The sequence below is a fragment of the Nomascus leucogenys genome, chromosome 17 (assembly GCF_006542625.1).
Source record: "Nomascus leucogenys isolate Asia chromosome 17, Asia_NLE_v1, whole genome shotgun sequence".
NCBI lineage: Eukaryota > Metazoa > Chordata > Mammalia > Primates > Hylobatidae > Nomascus > Nomascus leucogenys.
In genome coordinates this window covers 16,429,749-16,449,331 of record NC_044397.1, presented here as the reverse complement: position 1 = coordinate 16,449,331, position 19,583 = coordinate 16,429,749, and the positions used below count along the sequence as shown (strand labels likewise).

At 34.4% G+C, this 19,583-nt stretch overlaps 1 protein-coding gene across 1 annotated transcript in view; it reads left to right on the top strand.

Annotated features, from left to right (window-relative positions):
* PSMD14 (proteasome 26S subunit, non-ATPase 14) overlaps positions 1 to 18,358 on the top strand; it is a 103,011-nt gene extending 84,653 nt beyond the window's left edge. The window contains exons 10-12 of the mRNA XM_003266167.4: positions 1,556 to 1,681; positions 15,485 to 15,547; positions 17,940 to 18,358. Of these exons, the coding sequence (XP_003266215.1) occupies positions 1,556 to 1,681; positions 15,485 to 15,547; positions 17,940 to 18,038 (288 nt within the window). The 3' untranslated portion in view covers positions 18,039 to 18,358. The remainder of the gene's footprint in view (positions 1 to 1,555; positions 1,682 to 15,484; positions 15,548 to 17,939) is intronic.
* Positions 18,359 to 19,583: the final 1,225 nt, after the last annotated feature.

Below are 19,583 nucleotides of genomic sequence, written 5' to 3'. Positions count from 1 at the left end.
TTCCAATATAAGATAAAATTTGTACCACAAATAGCTGTAAACTTCTAAGCAAGTAGGGTAATTTTTCTAAACTAAACCCCCATATACCTCCAAGTACATCTTCAGATTCTCATGGCTCAGGGATCTCATTTAAAGTATAATGGTTCTATTGACAAAACAACAGTCATTTTATAGCCATCATTTTTTTTCTTTTACTTTTCACAATTTTGTGAATCATCCAAAGGGAAAAAACTTCTTATTTAATGATAGTCCCCAATTGAAGAAAATTTATAGGGTAGGACTTTAAGAAAAACCGTCTTAAAATATAAACTTGAAAACTTAGGAACATCTAAGAATAAGTACTCAGAATTGTAAGTCCAATTTGAGAAACATTGAACTAAGGTGTTTAGTTTCATGATCACTGATATAGGATCCAACCCCAATTTGCTGGTGTGATTGCACACTAGATAATTTGTTATTTTTGATTTTTGGAGTCTCACTCACTCTGTCACCCAGGCTGGACTGTAGTGGTGTGACCTCAGCTCACTGCAACCTCCTTCTCCCGGGTCCAAGTGATTTTTCTGCCTCAGCCTCCCAAATAGCTGAGATTACAGGCATCTGCCACCAAACCCAGCTAATTTTTGTGTTTTTAGTAGTGACGGGCTTTCACCATTTTAACCAGGCTGGTCTCGAATTCCTGACTTCAACTGATTCACCCGCCTTGACCTCCCAAAGTGCTGGGATTACAGGCATGAGCCACTGTGCCCGGCCTAGATAAATCTTTTATTCTCAGCTTCTTGGCTTTTCATCCTGACAATAAGGAAGTTTTACGTTTTTAAATTATAAATGGAATACCAGAATTTGAAGGAAACTTTGAGATTGCCTAATACAAGCCCCTTAATTCATAGATCTCTAAACTGAGGATCAGAAAGATTGACACAAGGTCACTCAGTAAATGGGGCATTTATCTCGTTATCTTGGCATTTGAAAGCTAGGCTATATGAAAAATTAGAGATACTTATAATATAAATTTCATTAATTCATTCATTCATCAGATATTTATTGAGCTATTATTAGATATTGTTCTAGAATCTAGACCCTAGTGATCTTGAAATGAATAGGGCAAAGTCCCTGCCTTCTTGATTTCCCTTTAGTGGGAGAGAAATGCAGTAAATAAGTAAACAAAAATTTCAGGTTTTTGTAAGCGTTATACAAGTAATACAGCAGGTTAAGGGAAGAAAGATTTTGTTTAAGGTGTAGTGTGACTATTTTAGGTATATTGTTGTTAGGGAAGACATCTATCTGTAAGGAAGAGAGGAGGGTAAGTTATGCAAAGATGAGAATAGCCTTCTAGGTAGAAGGACAGCAAATGCAAAGGCCTTGGTGTTGGAGTACTCCTTAAGTTATATTAATATAAATATAGGAGCATTCTAATTGGAGTTCATTTGAATTAATAAAGTTAAACTTAAATCCATTAAGTCGAAATGTTTTTTTTTTCGAAGTTTTTTTTCTCTAGACAATGAAGGGGTATCATCCTCAAGGCAGAAAAAGAATTACTTTTACTTTTATTTTTTAGATGTTGCTAAATTTGCATAAGAAGAGTTGGATGGAAGGTTTGACACTTCAGGACTACAGTGAACATTGTAAACACAATGAATCAGTGGTAAAAGAGATGTTGGAATTAGCCAAGAATTACAATAAGGTAAAAGTTACTTCCGCAATTTGTTCTTTATAATCTTCGGAATACGTATGATTAGATGCCAAGCATTGTGTAAGTAATTAAAAATAGAGAAGCCTGTTTTGTAAATAAAATACTAAATATTTGCTTTGCAGTTCATCTGGTCTGCAACTACTCACCCTTGCCTTTGTAATGCAAAGGCAGCCATACACAATATGTAAAAGAATGAATGTGTTTGGGATCTATTAAAACAAGCAGCTAGCCAGATTTGTCCCATGGGCTATAGTTTGCCAACTCCTGTTGTAGACCATGTAATACAGTTGCACATTTGAAATCTCTTCATTATTTAGGGTATTTTTTTCTTGAAAGGGACGAGGAGTAAGGGGATATAGATAACAATTAACAGCACTTACTACTTGCTGTGTATAATTTATTTTATGAACGTTTCTATTTTTCATTTAATAATTATTTATTGAAAATCTAATGTGCCAGGTATATCATACATGTGTACATATAGATTGCAACTCATTAATGGGTTGAAAACCTACAATTTTAAAATACACATTTATACATTATACAGTGTTACATTAACAAATATTTATTGAACATCTCTTATACAAGTTATAATAGAAAATGGATCCTTGCTTTATTTATAGGAAAACAGGAACAGTTAGACAAGCTTCTAAATAACCAGGGCATTAGTTAAAAATCAGTCTGTACCATAACACCTTCATATTCCGATTGTCCACAGATCAGCTATATCAGCATCACCTAGAATCTTGTTGGAAATGCAGACTTTCAGACCTACTGGCTCAAAATCTGCACTTCAACGAGCTCTCCAGGAGATTCGTATACTCTTGTAGTTAGACATTAGAGAAACACTACCATAGAGAAGACCATGGGAAGCCCTGTAGGAGCTCATAGGCTCTGACTTTCAAGCTGGCCAACACCCAGGTTGCCGTTTTACAGATAAACAACATTCAAACTAGGCCTTAAATTATAAGTAAGACTTGAACATACAAAGAAATGTTACCCTAGCCAAAATAAACATCACAGGCAAGGGCTAGGAGATAGAAAAGGCATAGAACAGATCCCGCAATCCCACCACTGGTTGCACATCCAAAGGAAATGAAATCAGTATGTTGAAGAGATGTATGCACTCCCGTGTTCATTGGAGCATTATTCATAGTACCCAAGATATGGAGTCAACCTAAGTGTCAATCAACAGACAAATAAAGAAAATGTGGTGTATAGATATACATACAATGGAATACTATTCGGCCATTAAAAAAAGGAAATCCTGTCATTTATGACAACATGGATAAACCTGTAGGGCATTATTTTAAGTGAAATAAGCCAGGCATTGAAAGCCAAATACCACATCATCTCACTTATATGTGGAATCTAAAAAAGTTGAACTCATAGAAGTAGAGAGTAGAATTGTGGTTACCAGGAATATGAGGTTTGGGTGGAGCAGGGTGGGTTGGGGAGGTGTTGGGGAGAAAAAAAGACACAGGACATGTTTAAGAAACAATATGCTTGGCTAGCATGCATAGAACGTGTGGGTGAACAGTGGGGAATTAAGTTTTAAAAGGTTTTTGAAGTCCAATAATGGCACTCGGGATGTCAGGATAAGAGGTTTTTTTGAGGAGTTTTTGTTTGTTTGTTTGTTTGTTTTTTGAGATGGAATCTCGCTCTGTCACCCAGACTCGAGTGCAGTGGAGCTATCTCAGCTCACTGCAACATCTGTCTCCTGGGTTCAAGAGATTCTCCTGCCTCAGCCTCCCAAGTAGCTGGGATTACAGGTGCCCGCTGCAACACCCAGCTAATTTTTATATCTTTTGGTAGAGACGGGGTTTCACCATGTTGGCCATGGCTGGTCTCAAACTCCTGACCTCAGGTGATCCACCGGCCTTGGCCTCCCAAAGTGCTGGGATTACAGGAATGAGCCACCGTGCCTGGCCTAAGAGTTATTTTTTATCAGAGGCATGATATGCTTAGAACCTGACTTTAGAAACATAATTTCACAACAGTTTAGAAGGAACGCTGTAAGAGAAGATTTGAAATGGAGAGTCTGTTTAAGAGGAGCTTGCTGCTACCCAAACAAAAGGTACAAAGAGTCTGGATTACCATCGTAGCAGTGAGAATGGAGGTATCAATAGGCAAATAAATAAAGCATGGCACTGGTTGGATAGATGAAGTGAAAGAAGGAGGAGGAATCAAAGAGGAATTCAAAGTTTCCTGGCTGGGTGACTAGTAGTATGGTAGTACCATTAGCATTTTCAATTTAGGTAGAAGTAGAAGGATTGAGGAAGGAGGTAAAGAGTTTATTTTTAAGGAAGCAATTAGAAATGTGGGACTAGGAATTAATGGTAAAGGCTAGAGCTCAAGATTTCAGGATCATAGTTAAGATTGTTGTTGGTTATTACACCAAAATGTAGTATTTCCCTTTTAAAAATAAACACAGCTTAAAAAAATATTTTATCCAAGAGACAGTGTATAAAATTTACCAAGTGTAGCAATAAGACTTTTGAGAGAACTAAGCTTTAAAATAAAGTTGATGGGCCCATACAAATGAAATCCCAGCAGAATTAGGGTTGGCTTTGAAAAATATGCCCTGATTATAGTGTTTCAACTGGAAATCCCCATTAGTGCTAGATTGTAGGGAAAATATTTCTTATCTTTCTAGTATATGTTTTCATGCTGTGGAGATTAGATAAAGAGAAATAAATCACTCACCATATTTTAAATAGTTAACCTTTTATAAGTAAAAAAGTTATGACTTAAGTAATTATTCAGCAGACTGTAGGAATGGTTTTCATTTCTCTTTAACATTACACGTTTAAGTAAATTTGTATTGGTACTACTGCCAGGAAATAACCTATTTATGGTTACTGCTGCCCATCTACAGAAGTTTTTCCTATTTTACAGTTTTAAAAAATCTCTGTAGTACTCAAAAACTTGTAAGGTTTGGTTATAAAATGAAAACAATGTGTAAGCTGTGATATGAAAGAGTCCAAATTTGGGAATGTAATTCCCTCTGTGATTGAGAGAAATACGGTGGGTTTTTTTAGTAACACTTAAAATATAAAAAGAAAGGCCCATGCTACCAATTCTTCATAGTATTCTTTTTAATTGGTTGGTGTTTTAAGCTAAGGTAATTACTGTTGTATGCCAGTTAGGTCCTAAAGTAAAAGAAGGTTAGAGAATAATTAAATTCTTACGTCCCAAGTTTTCAGTTTCAAGTCTGAATTCCACACAAATTCTGCTCTATTATTATTAGTCATTTGATTTTTTCTAATTATTGAACCACAACACCTACAGTTCTGTTATTCCAAGTCTCCTAATTTATTCATGCCGAGATGCATCTGCTATTTTTTTTTAATTTTGATAATGTTTGATTACATTTTTGTAAATGAATGTGCAGGTGAAAAAATGAATTGTGAAGAACATTTTAAGAATAGCATAGAAACAAAAATTTGCCTTTTTTTTTCCCAAGCAATGTAGTGCTATAAATTCGGAGATCTGACAGTTTACTGTTCAGGTAGAAATACTGACCTACTTAGTAACCTGAAAGAAAGTTTGAATATTTCTTTTATATGCTTACATATGAAATATGTAAATATACAATTACATTTGGTTTAATCCAGTAGCTGTACTAAATGGAGAAATCTCATTTGGTAGTACAATATGATAAAAACAACAGATATAAATATTGGGGAAAACAGGTAAGATGATTATTATTTGGATATGATACAGTGTGTTTGCAATCAAACCTAAAAATCTAAGAGAATAAACTTAGAAAACTCTTAGAACTGTTTTAATCAAGAATTATGTAGGTGGTAAACATAGTTATATAAACTGAAAACAGTCGAGAAATATAAATAGGCAAATCAGTTCACAATAGCATCTAAAATTATAAAATATTCAGGAATTAACCATCACAAGAAATGTAAATGTATAAGTGTGTATGACTTATGTGAAGAAAACGAAAAACATTTGTAAATAAATTGGGACATACCATGTTTCCAAATGGGAAGACTCAGTATGCTGTCAGGCTTCCCAAAAGTTACTATAATTCTAGTAAGAATATTAATGTGAGCTTTGAAAAATTTGATAATGTGACATTGAAGTTTATCTTCATAAAATAACAACTAACATTTATTGAGTGTTTGTTATGAGTCAGAATGGCAGAAAATATTTTTACCTATAACACAGAGTGAGGTAGTACCCAAAAATGCATAATATTCAGAGAATTACTATAAAATATTTATTTTATTTTTGTTTTTTATTTCTGTAAGTTATTGAGGAACAAGTGGTGTTTGGTTCCATGAGTAAATTCTTTAATGCCGATTTGTGAGATTTTGGTGCACCCATCCCTTGAGCAGTATATACACTGCACCCAATTTGTAGTCTTTGCCTATAAAATATTTTTTTAAAATAAGTTGAGCAAAAGAGAAAACTCACTGAAGAAAAAGACAAATGGTATATAAATATGGAAAAGTTCTAGCCTTTTTAAGTAGTCAAAGTTAAAATAAGTGGATAAATATTTTTTCCTTTTAAATAAAAAAGAATTTTTTTAGGAAAATATACCACTAGTGGGAAAGTAATTCATATATTTTTGGAGGCCATCTTTCAGTTTTAAGTGCATATAACTCTTTAAACCACATGTTCTCTTTAAAGGATTTATTATGAAAAATAAAATTTCACAAAAACTTAGAGAAATATCTACAACCTGCTGTTAGATGTACAAAATTAAATTGTATAACAATGTTAAAATAATTCCTATCACGTTATCTTCTCTCCCTTTTTCAAAAGTGTCTCTATCTTGCATATATGTCAACATACTGTGTTGGTAACAGTGTGTGTGAGGCAGGAGACTCCTATACTTTATGTAACGCCTGAATTATTTTCAGTTTTTGCGTTAAACAAGTAATACTTAGATCTAAGGTTATGTTAGCTCAAAATAACAATGGCTTAAACAAGGTAGAAAGGTATGTCTCATATTTCAAGTCCAATATAAAACTTCAAAGACATTAGAGACGCAGGTTCCTTCTGTCTTTCTGCTCTACTTTCCTTGCGTTGGCTTTCTTCCTTTAGGTCACCTCATGATTCATTGTGATTGCGATAGCTTCAGCCATCTCATCTAAGTTTCATGCAACAGGAAGAGAAGAAAGGGCAAAAGGGGGATAAATCAGTTTCCTTTCAGGATCCTTTCCATGAGTTCCACACAGCACTCCTGATTACAACTGGCCCTGGAACTATATGGATTTGAACTGTATGGGGCCACTTACACATGGATTTTTCTGATAAATATATTAGAATGTTTTTCGATATGTGCAACAATTTGAAAAAAAACCTCAGACAAACTGCATAGCCTAGAATTGTTATTATCATTTTTATTATTAAAGACAAGGTCTCACTGTGTCACAGTCTGGAGTGCAATAGCATGATCATAGTTCACTGTAGCTTCCACCTCTTGGGCTCAAGCAATCCTCCTGCCTCAGCCACCCGAGTAGCTGGGACTACAGGCATGTGCCATCATGCCTGGCTAATTTTTTGTAGAGATGGGGTTTCACTATGTTGCCAAGGCTGGTCTTGAACTCCTGGGCTCCAGCAATCTGCCTGCCTTGGCTTCCCAAAGTGCTGGGATTACAGGCATAGCCATAGCACCTGGCAGCCCAGAAATATTGAAAAAAAAAAAAGGCATGTCACAAACACATAAAATATAGGAGACACTAGTCTGTTTTATCATTTGCTACCATAAAATATACACTAATCTATTATAAAATAAAAGTCTGTCAAAATGTATACATATATAGATGTACATGGCACCATTCTCAGTTGAGAGAGTTGAATTGCTTGATATGTACTATAGATTGAGGTCTGCAGCTGCTGTTGCCTGCCATTTCAGATAGGCAATTCACCTTGTAAACAGATAATGTAAACTTATTGTATTGATAAATAAGTACGGTACTGTAAATGTATTTTCTTTTCCCTACACCTTTCCTAATAACATACTCTTTTCTCTAGCTTACTTTGTTGTAACAATATAGTATATAGTGTATATAACATACAAAATATGTGTTAACTGTTTATATTATCAGTAAGGCTTTCAGTCAACAGTAGGCTATTAATAGTTAAGTTTGAGGAGAGTCAAAGTGACATACAGATTTTCACCTGTGACGGATTAGCACCCATAACCCTCATCCCCATTTGTTCAAGGGTCAACTGTACATCTCATTTGGCAGAACGTAGTTAAATGGACACAACTAGCTGCAAGAAAGCTTATGCCATGTGTGCAACGTGGTCTTTTAGCTGGGGTCATTGATATCTTTAGTAAAATCAGAGTTATGTTACAGAAGAAGAAGGGGAAGATGGACATTAAGAAGGTGACCATCAGATTCTGCCATAGAAATTTTTTCCAACAACCTTAACTACAGTTTCTCTTATATACATATATACACACACAAGCATGTGTACACATACATATATGATCTTTATTGTTCATCTCTATTTCATGTAATTACATTTTGAAATTGAATTCTCTGTGAAATTTTTATGAAGCATCTATGTTGTTTAGGGCCACTTAATAAATCATGCATTTGACATTATTATTATTATTATTCAGGTTGTATCAGTGAAAAGTAATGATTTCCCCAATTGCCATGAACGTTACTTTGAGGTCTTTGGAGATACATAGGACTGTGTTTAAGCCCGAGTGTCACTGCTTATTGTGTGTATGGCTAGAGGCAAGTCAGCCTCTCTGAACTGTGTTTCCTTATCTCTAAAATGAGGTTAAGGATTGTGATATATGTGAAGCATCTGGCACGTGATAGGCATTTAATAAAATGATAGCTACTACCACTTCTGATGTTATTAATATTCTTGACTCCTCTCTCTTTTTCTCACATCTGCTCAATCAGTAAACCATTCTGACTAAATTCTTGAATTAATCTGCTTCTTCGCATTGCCAGTTCCATTGCCTTACTTCCTAATTGGTTTGCTTGCATCTCCAGTCTTTCCCATTCAAATCAATTTTCCATTCTGTAGAATGATCTTTCTAAAATGCATATTGGTCATGCATCAAAGAAAACTGTTTAAAAAAAGAGAAAATACAACCTACAAAGGGGGAGAACATTTTTGCAAATCAGATATCTGATAAAGGTCTAATATCTAGAAAATAGAAAGGCATGTGTGGTGGCACATGCCTGTAAGCTCAGCACTTTGGGAGGCCAAAGCAGGAGAGGATCATCACTTGAGCCCAGGAGTTCAAGACCTGGGCAACATAGAGAGACCCTGTCTCTACACAAACACACACAGAATTAGCTGGGTGTGGTGGCATGCACCTGTGGTCCCAGCTACTCAGGATGTTGAGGTGGGAGGATCACCTAGGCCCAGGAGGTCAAGGCTGCAATGAGCCATGATCATACCACTGTACTTCAGCCTGGGCAACAGAGCAAGGCTCTGTCTCTTAAACAAAACAAAACAAAACAAAAATGAAAAGAAAGTATACAATAATTTAAAAATAGGAACAAAAAAAAGAAAGTATAAAGAACTCTTGCAATGCAGCAACAAAAAGACAATCCAGTACAAAATTAGGCAAGGACTTGGATAGAAATTTCCCAGAGAAGATATGCAAATGGTTACAAACATAAGAAAGATGTTCAATCAATATTATTGGTCATTAGAAAAATGCAAATCAAAACCACAATGGCTATAATCAAAATAATGAAAACTAAGTGTTGCCAAGGGTATGAAGAAATTACTAGTGGAGATATAAAATGGTACAACCACTATGGAAAACAGTTTGGTGGTTCCTCAAAAAGTTAAACAGATAGTTCCCATATGACCCAGCAATTCTGCTCATAAGTATATACCCAAAAGAATTGAAAATCGGTATTCAAACAAAAAGCGTGTATATGAATGTTCATAGTAGCACTATTCACATTAGCTAAAGTTGGAGACAATCCAAATGTCTATCAGTAGATGAGTGGATAAACAAATTGTGGTATATATGTACAACATAATAATACTCAGTCATAAAAAGGAATGGAGTGCTGATACATGCTACTACATGGATGGACCTCTAAAACATGGTAAGTGAAAGAAGACAGATGCAAAAGGCCACATATTATATGATTCAATTTATATGAAAAAAACAGACTAGGCAAATCCATAGAGACAGAAAACAGACGTGTGGTTGCCAGGGACTTGGGCAAGGCAGGAATGGGGAAGTAACAGCTTAATGTGTACTAGGTTTTCCTTTGGGGTGATGAAACATTTTGGAATACAGGTGATTGGGGCACTAAATGTGATTGAATCATACACTTTAAAATGTTTAATTTTATGTTATGTGAAATGTACCTCATTTTTAAAAATGCAAATTGGTTCATTTCACTACCTTGCTTTTAAAAAGCCTTTGATGACTGACTTCTCATTGCCTTCGAATGAGGTCCAAACCCCATTTGGCTCCTGCTTGCCTCTGTAGCTTTATTTCTTATCACTGTTATGTTGTTGAAATACTGAGTAATTTGCAGTTCTTCTAACTTATAATGCTTTTTCTTGCTTCCTGGCCTGAAGCACTCCTTACCACTATATTCCCATCCCAACTCCTTCTTTTCATTCAATTCTCAGCTTAACCCTTTCTCACTTTTGAGACCCTCACCATACCACCAAGTGAGTGCTATTTACTCCTTCTTTATATGCCAATGGAACTTTGTTCTTCTGTCAAATGAATTTAATTTTTTTTTTTTTTTTAAGGGACCAGGTCTTGCTCTGTTGCCTAGGCGGGCTGCATGACACCATCATAGCTCACTGCAGTCTTGAACTCCTGAGTTTAAGCAGTCCTCTTGCCTCAGCCTCCTGAGTAGCTAGGACTCCAAGCACTCACCACTATGCCTGGCTATTTTTTTTTTTTTTTTTAAGATACAAAGTCTTGATGTGTTTCCCTAGGTGGTCTCAATCTCCTGGCCTCAAGTGATGCTTCCCCCTTAGCCTCCTGAGTAGCTGAGATTATTACAGTCGTGAGCCACTATGCCCAGCCTGATTATTACTTTTTAATTATCTGGTTTTACAGCTAGTCTATAAGCTCTGTGAATTCAGATATTGCCTCATTTTATCTTTAGTACACTGCCAGATAAATGGTAGATGCTCAATAAGTATTTGTTAAATGAATGGAATTATGCTATACTTGTATTTTCCTATCAAAAATGTAACTTTATTAAGTGGCCTATCATAAGCACTGTTATTAACTAATATTAACATAATATAAACTAAAATTTAAGGAAATGCAATGTCCTCTAAGGGGCACCTTTCTTCCTAATCTTCAACTGTTCTCTATCATGGCACCCTTTGCCCCTCTCCCTTCCTTAAGGCTAACTGTATAAAATATAACCTCCTACGTCATTGATCATTTCCTTCCACCTGCCTCCAGTATTCTCGGAGTCATAACCTTTCCATGACAGAGTATAGTGCTGATGACAATTTGCTGTTTCCAGCTTGTTAAAAGAGATGAGTGATTTATTTTCTTAGTGCACTGAGTCTTGCATCTCTTTCAGTTATTTTCCTTGTCCTCTTGCCTTCACATCATACCTTTGAACTTCCGAAGTCTCTTCTTTTTACTTCCATGGCCATACATTCCCATGGTTCCCCTGACTTTTTGGCAACTACACACTCTGCTGCCTTTGCTGTGAGCATTTCCAAGATTCAGCCCTTGCCTTTCTGCTCTTCTGTTTTTATACCTTTCTTTAAAATCTGTTTTCATAGTTTGGCAATGCCAACAATTTTGAAATCTCTTCATTTCCTCTCATTTGAAATGTATTATCATCTCCATTGTCTGAGACCTTTCCAGTTACATGTTTGTTACTTCAGATGCTGCTGTTCAAGAGTAAGCAATATTGTCTACCCTACTTTCTACTTTTTCATGACAGTTCCCTCTACCAATTTAGTTATAACTGATACTCATTTTTCTAGGCATCATGTAGGTTTGAAACTTTGGACTCATCTCTCTTGCTCTTCTTCCACATCCAGCCATTCTCCCATGGTTTTTCCCTTTCCCTGTTACTACTAAGTATCACATGATGTGTTCCTCCCTAATGCACTCTTTATACTCTCACCCTGACTCTCCCTCTGTTTCCCCAGGTGATCCACAAGGAAAAGTTAGGTACATTTACTTAACCCCTATGTCCCCATTGTGCTTTGTGCACGCTCCTTTTTTGTATGTTTTACACTGCATTATGATTTGAGATTTATGGGCAAGTAAAGCCCAAATGTGAGCTCCTTGAGAGCAAGAAGAGTTTGAAAAATTCCTTTTATGTTAGAAACTTTGCTGGAATTAACATATGAAGTGTAGATTAATTTCTTTATTGAGATGTTTTAAGGATTCAGTAAATTAATATTTGTAAAATCATGCCTATATTGATGTTTAATTAGTGATGGTAGGAGAAAAACTAGTTTTAATGTCTTCATATGTAAGCCTCTAATACCTTCTCAGACAGTTTTCTAATTGCTATGTGTTTGTTAATTTTGCTTTCCTAAGTATGTTTTATCAAAGCCAGTTCTTTAAACTTATTCTCAACCCCATAACACATAATGTTGTTTATATAGTCAATACTTTAAAAATCATGAAAGAAGTAAAATACATTGTTTTGAAATCCACTAGCAGTTATGCATTGATTGCTTAATACTGAAAAATTAGTATATGCCATTTTAGCAGTTTGTGCTGTCTTATGTAAAAGTTGCCATAATGGTGATATTAAAAAGATATTTAAATGGGATCATGGCATGTTATAGTGTGAACAAAGTTAACGTGTTAATATGGGAAAAAGAAACCAAAGAAATAGTGAAAGAAGTATGATGTGGAGTAAGAGAGATACAGGGTGGCAAAAGCAAAGGCTAAGGGAATAGAAGAGAAGACATGTTGGAGTAGCTCTAAGTATGTTCAGAAAGTTAAAAACAACAACAACAAAAACAACAAAAAGTCCATTGGAATTGACCTCTTGGAGATCCTTAAGAGTGTTAGTGAAGTGCCGAAGATCCCATCAGTGTTTGTAAAAGGGTAAATAAAGTGATAGAATTTGAGATACAGATTTTCCATATAAGAAACTTGACCATTAGCAGAAAAAAGAGAGTGAGGTTAATGGGTTTAGTAAAAGCCTCTGTAAGATAGGGGGTGCATTGGAGGGGATTATGATCACATAACAGACCAAATTCCAAGGATTTCTTAGAACTGTGCAGACCGTGCATGATGGGATAGCCATCTGGGGGTCTTTGTTGATAAACTGTTAAAAACGTTTCTAGTGTGAATAGCCACAAACATTTTCAGTGCTTTTTTGTTGGTTGAGTAAACCGAAGAGCACGAATGCAAAAGCAAAATTTGACGCCAAATCACAGAAGTTGCCATAAACACAGAAGTTCCCTAGTGAGGACACTGCCTGTGCCTGAATTTCATTTGTTTCTGCTGCAACCATTTCTTACGTTTTTCCTGGTAACTAGCCAGATTAGAACTGTGAATGAAGACAAACTGGTCTTGCCCAGATGGTAGATGAGATACAGGTAACTTGGGTAGATAGAGAAAATATTTAGGCATTTGATTTGGAATATCTTAGAATTGAAGAGATATGCTTACTCTTTTGTCATGGGGGTTTGCAACCTTAGTATATGCCTAAATCTACAGCTGCTCCTCATTTCCCAGATGGCATCTATGGCTGGGAGTACTTTTTACCATCTGTACTTCTCAAAGAGTTTGTGAACTCTCTCTTTTAATTATTGGGAATGGAAAAACTAATTGGTAAAGTGGGTAAATGATGTAAAAGATTTTTAAAATTTGAATTAGCACTTTTTATACCTATTTAACTTTTCAAATAATATCAGTACTTCAAGTCTTTTTTGACCTTCATCATTCATTGTCTATCTACCATCTTTGTTGTTTGCAATACTCCACAATATTCCCTAATAACTGTTTTGTACATGGATTGGTATTTTGAGCCAAATTCCAAAATTTTTGCCTCCTTCCAGTACTGTAGTAAGTACTGTTGTTGGCATGTACCCAGAACAACTAACACAGAATGGGTATGGAGTACAAGCTTATGTGAATTGTTCCATTCATCTAAATGCTTTTAAGTCAATAAAGTATAGTGTTACAATTTGTGAAAGTAATTTAGAAAAACATACTCTTAATATGTTTTGTCAATGTTTCCATTTATGTAAAACACTGAATAGTGGGAGAAGCAATTTCCCAGTTAGGAAATACTTTTATAACTGAAAATAATAGAGTGACATCTGACTCTGAAAATGAGCATATTCTCTGTCTAGGGATTTCTAGATTTGGCATGTTATTAACTTTTACTTTTTCTTCTTTTGGGCTTATGAGTCATAAATGCATTTCCTAATGATGTGTTGTAAATAAGTATCCTCTGATAATCAGTAGATACAAAACCTATTCACTATCTTTTCTCTTTAGGCAGGTTCTACTGGGGAAAATTCTCTAGATAGTTTGTCCATTTATAAAATTAGACACTTGCCATCTTTGCTCATTTTCAAGTTCTCTGTTTACAAAACTATTAAGAAGGTGTGAAATGCAGCCAAACTTCCCAGTTTATGGGGAATGTCTGATGATTACATTTCCTACATGTTCATTGTTCGCACATGAAGAAATTTGGCAGCTGTGAGATTAAAAAGTTCAGAGTATCCAAATGTAACCCTCACTGGGATTTTGGTTCCCTGCTTTCTGCCACCACCATCTCACCCCCTTTTGTAACTCTTTTTGTGGTAAATGCTGTGTTGGCATTTCTTAAGCTTAGTGATCCTTAAGTTTTCTTGTTTTTTTTTTTCCATGTATCAGATGCTATGAATAAATCATAGATTAAAAGTTCACCTGATACAGAGTCTTGTCTTCAGGCCATAACATACCCAAACTGTTAAGATTTCTTATGTGTGAAATTCTCAATAAAGAGGTTTTATATTGGTGCCATTATTGGGAGAGGAGGGCAGTAGTGGTAGCTAATCTAAATGTTATAATTATTTCAGAATTACTCTGCCAGAAAGTTAATGATCATACGTAGAAGACTTTGTAGCTAACTTTGAAAGTAGTGGAAAGTGGTTTTCATGTATTGTTTGAGTTAATTTAATTTTGATTATATTTGGTTTTTAGTTCAGGTAATTTTTTTGTTGAAAACTTCAAATGACAATTTCTTCATGGTTACTAAAGATCACTCATGTGGAGTAGTTTCAGATTTTTTTCTGAATACATGTATTACTTTTAGAGATGTAAAGATGTGAAATTACTAAGAGAGAAACCCACGTGATTTGTTTAGTGGATCAAAAGTCAGTACCTCCTTTGATCCTAAGTGCCACTGATAGTTAAATAGATACTGAAGCTATGGGCAGGCTGGACTGATAAGAAAAAAGGAGACAGAGAAATGGGAAATTGGGAAAGAACTGTGCAAATAGGAAAAGGTGAGCGCAACAGAACAGAATTAGTTAGTACCACAGTGCCATAAGTGCCACCTCAGATACTTCCATCTCCCATCTCCTGAAGAATTCAGTAACAGTTTGCAAATGGTCAACACAATCATTTAGTGATCCTGTTTGATATTTTCAGTACATTCTGTGTATTTCTTGTCTGTTTTCAAAATGATGATGCTGATAGTTTTTATTGCCCTGAAGGTTATTCTGAAGTTCAGCATAATTTTATTTGTTCAGTAAATTATTTGAATAAAAGTTGTATGAATGAAAATTCTGGTCCTCATTATTTTTGGTGATTATCCTGCAGTGGGAATAGAGAATTTATAATTTTAAACTCTGTCCTTTGTGTTTCATTCACAGGCTGTAGAAGAAGAAGATAAGATGACACCTGAACAGCTGGCAATAAAGAATGTTGGCAAGCAGGTGAGGTGTACTGTTAATAAGTTATGCGGTTGCATAATAACATGTTCTTATAGAGTTAAAACTGTTTCAGGGCCTATATAATTTTTTTCCTGTCTACTCTACGTTTTTCTTCTGTCATGTAAATGTGATACTAATTGTAATGGTTACTAAATTTATTTGATGTCAGGTTCTCTATAGAGAAGTAAATCACAAATACCTAAGAGATATTATCGTCAGTGAAAATAATTTACTAGGAACAAATTAGGACACTTGTATCCTGAATTAATTTTTTAAGTACTATTTTTACCTACAGATAAATAAGACAATAGAAGGGTAGATTTATTTCATATGTAACAAGGTTTGTTAATCATGTGCTTTATCAATATGTAGGTAATATTCCTGAGAAAGGTTAGAGCCTTATTGGGTTATACTGAGTGAAGAGAAAGGGCTTTAAATATTTGCTCTTTCACTTTTCTAAGATGAAATATATATTTTAGTCTCTATTATCTGAGGGTGGGGGAAGACACCAACCAATTAAAGGAATCTACAGATTAATTAGACTGTTTTTTAAAGAATGTTGATTACATTTTTTCCCCATTTCATGGAACATGGTTATCATATTGCTGATGTTGGCAGAATCTTGATATTTCAGATGCAAGACACTAAGCTGTCTTTGCTTTCAGCCATCCTACCATATGCTCTGATCCCATCACATCTCACAAGCTATGTAGGTTTGGGCCAGGACCATTCTTGGATGGGAAATCTCTAAGAATCACCCAGCTGCCACAAGAAGTAATGTAGATAACTGAGGGAAGTGTGTTACCAATTGACTATAAAATGAATTACTCCAACAGAGCAGTAGGGGCAAAGGTCTGACTTTATCATATGTCATAAATGAGAAAATCAAATTTCACTACCTTCTAAGTATTACAATTTAAAAACAAGTACCCCCAAAAAGCAAAATGAAATACAGTTCATTTTATTTTCTCATCTTATGTGATATCACCCTTGTTATCTTTTCCACTACTTATTTTAATCATAATACTAGATCACCAACTTGGAGCCTTATACTTTATAGAATTCAGTAACTGTTTTTTGAATAAATGCCTTTCCGAGGCCATAGTTTCTTGATACAGATTTACAGCAGCAAATAAAAGGTCTAAATAAAAAATGAAACTGAAAAATATGTAATTGGCAAAGTTTAATAATCATCAGAATCATTTTTAAAAATATAGTTATTACCTCACTGGTTTGGCCTACTGCATGGCAAAAGCAAAACTGTCTATAATGGAATTAAACCAATATCTTTTTTTCTCCTGCCAGTGTTTCTCAGTCTTTTTCACCTAAAATGCCCTAAGACTTATTTCTGAAATAAAAAATATATTGTAGTCCAGTCACTTGAAATTATTTGTAACATGTTGTATCTCTGGGTTGTTTAAAAAAAATAGTGTATTAAAATAAGGGTCAGAAAAGCATGGCCAAGAAATAATTCCAATAATGAACATTTGTTTAAAGTTAGGAGTCTTGGGTATTTTAACAATAACCATAAGAATATAATCCTTTAAATTATAATTTTTCTATTGTGTATAATATATATTCCTTATTTCAAAGCTCTGAAATTTTGCTCAAATACTTAATTCTGCCTAAAACATAAATACATACTAAGCATTTTAATTTAAATTCCTTTATTACAATACAATTTTAAGCCTCCTTTTTAACTCAGTCTATTTCAAAAATAGATTTGATCAGGTTTAAGTTAAAGGATTGCACCTATATAATTTGCTATGATACATTTTTTCAAAATAGCTACATGAAACATTCTTAACATTTTAGAATTGATCCAAATTGTATTTAAATTCTTCAACTACAAACGGCAACTTTTGATCCAAGGATATTTTCTGAATCATTTAAAGCACTACTTTTGAAATATTAAAATTGTACAGAATTCTGATTTTTGCTATTATAAAACATAGAAGTGCTGAGAATTCACACTGAACTCTTACCATTGGTATGTCCGCTTTGAATTAAGCATTCTCTCAGACATTCAAGATATATGAATGGTAGAGAATATACACATATATTCAGACAGGTATACGTACATAAATGAAATTTTTTAAAAAAATCAGATGATTGTGAGCTGTATAGAATTCCTTGTTACTCCTTATAAAAATCTCTGGTACACAGTCATTGCATTGTATAAATCAAGGTTTCTTTGTGTAATCTATTATTTTATTAGCTACTTTTTGATTTAGAAACTCTAAGAATGTAACAATATACTAGTAAAGTTAAATTGTAAAATATTTGTTAGGTCTGGCTTTCTTTACTAGTTTCGTCAGCTACTGAAAAAAATTTAAGTAATTTTTCTACCAGTAATATGGTTCTGTTTTCTCTTTCCTTATTTTTGTTCTTTTAGGACCCCAAACGTCATTTGGAGGAACATGTGGATGTACTTATGACCTCAAATATTGTCCAGTGTTTAGCAGCTATGTTGGATACTGTCGTATTTAAATAAAGCAATGAAAAATGCTATTAATGATGCTTTCAGTGTATATTCCTCTGTTGTTCCTAATGCTCAAAATCAAGGGACCTCTGAAGGTGTACTTGGCTAAATGTAAGACATCTGGCATCATTTGCAGCACTGTAACACCTTCAGTCTCAGTTGTGCAATTACTTCTGTTTCTTTAGTCAGGGTCTTTGCAGATTAGTCTAAAGTTATACATGAATACATCAAAGTGGACAAATTTTGTTAAGATCCCATTTAATATTTGAAAAAATCAGTAGCACAAATATATTTTGATTGTCACTTACAAAATAAAATACATTTACAGTCTATGCCTCCTGAGGTCTTTTTGGCAATGGGTGGGATTGATGGAATAACATTTGACAGTGGTCTAGAAATCTCACACAAAGATATGTTTCCCTTTGCATTTTAAGAGCTTATAACACATAAAACATCAGTGTGATAACAAAATTTCACAAATGTATAATGATTTCCATTAATGAGTGGCTACCTAATTAGTGAGTAACTCAGAAAAAATGTTGACATTTTATTAGGATTTGTCATAAGCTAAATATTGTATACTATCTTATAAACATATTATACTTTTAGGATTTTGGAAGAGTACATTTACAAAGAAAAGGGAGCAGTTTTAATTCAGACTTTATCATGTTTTAAAAGTACATTTCTACTAACAGTTTTGAAAATGGGAATTGGCTGCTGCAAACTCTACTGGACTTTCATCTAAAATAACCACAGAAAGTATATGTCTAAAAAGCAAAATGAGAAAAGTAGTCATAATGTGAGTTTAATATAAGCTTATAAGCAATAATTTTGTTATTGTTTGGTCTCATCTTTTCTAAATTAGGACTACCCAGTTTTCTAATAGAGAAAAAAAAAATCGCTAATACCAACTTCTAATGTGATGTACAAAAGTAACTGCCCCTGTTATTACTTACGGTTCAGAACCATACTGATTATACCATTTGTATGGCAAAAGATACAGAGACAAAGATCTAATTCTAGTCTGCACCCTTGTGAAAATATGGTGAGAGTATTACTATAGCTTCATTAAAAGAATATTTTACATGGGGACTTGCAATTTAACTTAACCTACTAGAACTGTTATGAGTGCTGTGATAGATCAAATTACTGTCCTACTGGAACAAGTCTAGGCTCTTATTGGTTGCCTAGTGAAGTTACCAGAAACTGAAAGTAGAAATGGCTTAAATTCCCAGTATGTTTCACAGTATCTTTTTTGGTGGAATAAGAAGTATTCTGAGCATTTCTTGCTTGTCCTATGGTTTACTGTTTCAGATATAGTGACAGTATATTTTATGCAGGACATGTAATATGTATTAATTTAAGTTGTTGGGATTACATTTAACCATTTAAAATTAAAATATAAGTGGAAGTTAGTGAAATTTTCTTTTGCCTAATTCAAACTTGTGTGCAGGCTTTTTGGATATGATTTTTCCCTTTGCAAATAAGATTCTATAACTTATTTCGCAGATGTTGTTAATGAGTGCTAGTCAATGATTCTTGGGGGGTACAGTGCCC